Source organism: Thermobia domestica, chromosome 4 (assembly GCF_964235325.1).
Source record: "Thermobia domestica chromosome 4, izTheDome1.hap1.1, whole genome shotgun sequence".
Lineage (NCBI taxonomy): Eukaryota > Metazoa > Arthropoda > Insecta > Zygentoma > Lepismatidae > Thermobia > Thermobia domestica.
In genome coordinates, this window is record NC_137457.1 from 16,277,749 (window position 1) to 16,280,905 (window position 3,157).

The 3,157-nt window shown below is 35.7% G+C and overlaps 1 protein-coding gene across 1 annotated transcript; it reads left to right on the top strand.

The window, feature by feature from the left end:
- Positions 1–1,351: 1,351 nt before the first annotated feature.
- On the top strand, positions 1,352–2,678 carry LOC145683639 (uncharacterized). Its single transcript, XM_081754978.1, has one exon. The coding sequence runs from the start codon at positions 1,352–1,354 to the stop codon at positions 2,615–2,617; it is 1,266 nt and encodes a 421-aa protein (XP_081611104.1). The 3' UTR covers positions 2,618–2,678.
- Positions 2,679–3,157: the final 479 nt, after the last annotated feature.

Genomic DNA, 3,157 nt, shown 5'->3' on the forward strand with positions numbered 1-3,157 from the left:
ACCCTCTTCATATGGCGCCTCCTGCGAACGCATAGTTAGCAGGATTGAAGATTCAGCCCTGTAGGAATATACACAATAGCTTCAAACTAAGAAATAATAAAATAATTTACAAGGAAACAGTGTTTCCACCAATTACTTTTTGACCAGTTTATCTAATGTTAGTATGAAATATTTTTCCAACGTCAAATTAATGGCATGTATAAATATATGTACTTTTGCTTCATTATGCGATAAAATGCACGCAATAACTATAAATTTTGACAGCAATCAAATTAATGACATGATAGGTCGTAAACTCGCAACAGGATTCTTGGCGATTTTTTGTGAGACATATAACGGAAGTAGAACTTCATACTCCAGCAATTTTTGTTTTGTAATTTTAAATGTCTGAATTGATGTACAATTTACAGGCGTCAAAACATACTAAGAGGACACAAATCATAGTGTTGATAAGTAATATAACCAGAGAGTTGGAAGTGGATAGAGCACAGACAGAGATATTTCAAGTCCTGGTTGTGTCACATTGTGGAAATGTGTCATATCCAGGTTGTGGGTAATTTCCAAACCATCGGGAACGTACAACATAGACGTATGCCATGAATGAAACACGTCTCAGCTCCTTAGGAAGCATTTCATCTGTCACTAATAGAAAGACATAATTGGCAGATTTTTGAACTGTAACTGATATCAGAGTTTGCAGCAAGTTCAGAACTACGGATTTCAAACCAAACTGGTTAACGGCAGCTACATTAAGTTGATCTGTACGTCAGATGACTCGAGTCTGTCCCCTCACTCGTAAGCAATGGTAGGCTCTCTTATAGATGTATATTCTGCATAATTTTTGACAGAACTATTATTACTTACCTGTTGATTAATTCTGTCTTAAATCTAATATTTAGTTTATAATAGAAAATATGTGCTTTAATTCTTATTATCGTTGATGATATTACCTAGCATTAGTATAATTTAAAAAAAAGATTAAAATCAAACTTACTTCTTTAAATGTTTGTGAATAACTTTGTAAAGTGTTCTTAAATCAGACGAGTTTTCAAGTTTAAATGTTCGTTTGAGTGATAAATAAAAGTATTAATCTTTACTTCCAGGTTGTATCTTCAAGTGCAGCTACTGTTATTTAACATTTACTGCATGTGAATATTTACAAGGACATTTACGTCGTCGACATGGAATTTCTAACACAGTTAAACAAATTTTTTCACCATCTCGTAAATTAGAAAATAATACTTCACTCGTCAATAGAGAAACAATTGCATGTGGTGAATTTTCTTCTCATAAACCAATTTGTGAACTAAGACACACAAATGATTTACACAAGAATGAAAATAAAAATATAATGGCATTTAAATTTAATTCCAAATTTGAAACATGGTTAGGTAAAAATAATGTTTCCACTTACATAGGCATTAAAACACACAGCGGATTAGCAGAAAGTACTAACACTCAAAATATATTTTGTAGTGAAAATTATACAAAGGAAAATAACAGTAGTAAATCATACAATATACAATTTGGTAACCAAAATAATAATAATTACCGAAATCGAGAGGATGATAGATCAAAATTTTATGGCAGGATTAATAATGTGGACGACTTCGGTGTTCCGAAAAATGAAAAAAGTTTCAAGTTTATAGATTCTAACAAAGCGAAATTTCGTACTCCGATTCGTGAAAACCCACATATATATGGCTATTCAGAAAATAAATTCAATCGGGGTAGGAGTAGTCACCTTCAACCGCACCTTCGTACTCACACAGGTGAGAAATCATATACATGCGAATATTGTAAGAAATTCAATAGAGGTAGTAGCCTTCAACTGTACCTTTGTACCCATACAGGTGTGAAACCGTATACATGCGAGTATTGTAAGAAGAAATTCAATAAAGGTAGTCATCTTCAACTGCACCTTCGTACCCACACAGGTGAGAAACCGTATACATGCGAGTATTGTAAGAAGAAATTCAATAGAGGTAGTAGCCTTCAAGTGCACCTTCGTACCCACACAGGTGAGAAACCGTATATATGCGAGTATTGTGAGAAGAAATTCAATTATGGTAGTAACCTTCAAATGCACCTTCGTACCCACACAGGTGAGAAACCGTATACATGCGAGTATTGTAAGAAGAAATTCAATAAAGGTAGTCATCTTCAACTGCACCTTCGTACCCACACAGGTGAGAAACCGTATACATGCGAGTATTGTGAGAAGAAATTCAATTATGGTAGTAACCTTCAAGTGCACCTTCGTACCCACACAGGTGAGAAACCGTATACATGCGAGCATTGTAAGAAGAAATTCAATAGTGGTAGTAACCTTCAAGTGCACCTTCGTACCCACACAGGTGAGAAACCGTATACATGCGAGTATTGTAAGAAGAAATTCAATAAAGGTAGTGACCTTCAACGGCACCTTCGTATCCACACAGGTGAGAAACCGTATACATGCGAGTATTGTAAGAAGAAATTCAATAGAGGTGGTAACCTTCAAGTACACCTTCGTACCCACACAGGTGAGAAAGCGTATACATGCGAGTATTGTGAGAAGAAATTCAATCATGGTAGTAACCTTCAAGTGCACCTTCGTACTCACACAAGTGAATAACAATGTAAATGCGAATTTTGTGAGAAGAAATTCAATCTGGGTAGTCACCTGAACAGCACAGTCGTACTCACACATGTGCAAAACTGTACACATACGACTATTATGAGAAGAAATTCAATTGTAGTAGTAACTCTCAATAGCACTTTTGTATTCACACAAGTGGAAAATCGTATACAAGCGACTATTGGGAAAAGAAATTCATGTGAAGTATTACCCTTCAACTGCAGATTTGTACTTATACATGTGAATAATTGTATACGTGCGAATACCATGAGAAGAAATTCAATTGTAGTAATAGTATTCAACTGTACCTTCGTACCCACAAACCACTAATTTGACAAGAAATATTTGGTCTAGGAATTAATTGGTGCGGGTGGACAAGAGATGGCGCAACGAACGGAGCGTCCCACAGTTCCGTGTATCCACACATGTGTTGCAAACCCCTGTCATCGCGTATTATTCGTAGTATAGGGCAGTGGATTAAAGCGTCAACAACACCAGTTTGTAGTTAAGTGAACATGGCGCAATTTGTGCCTGATA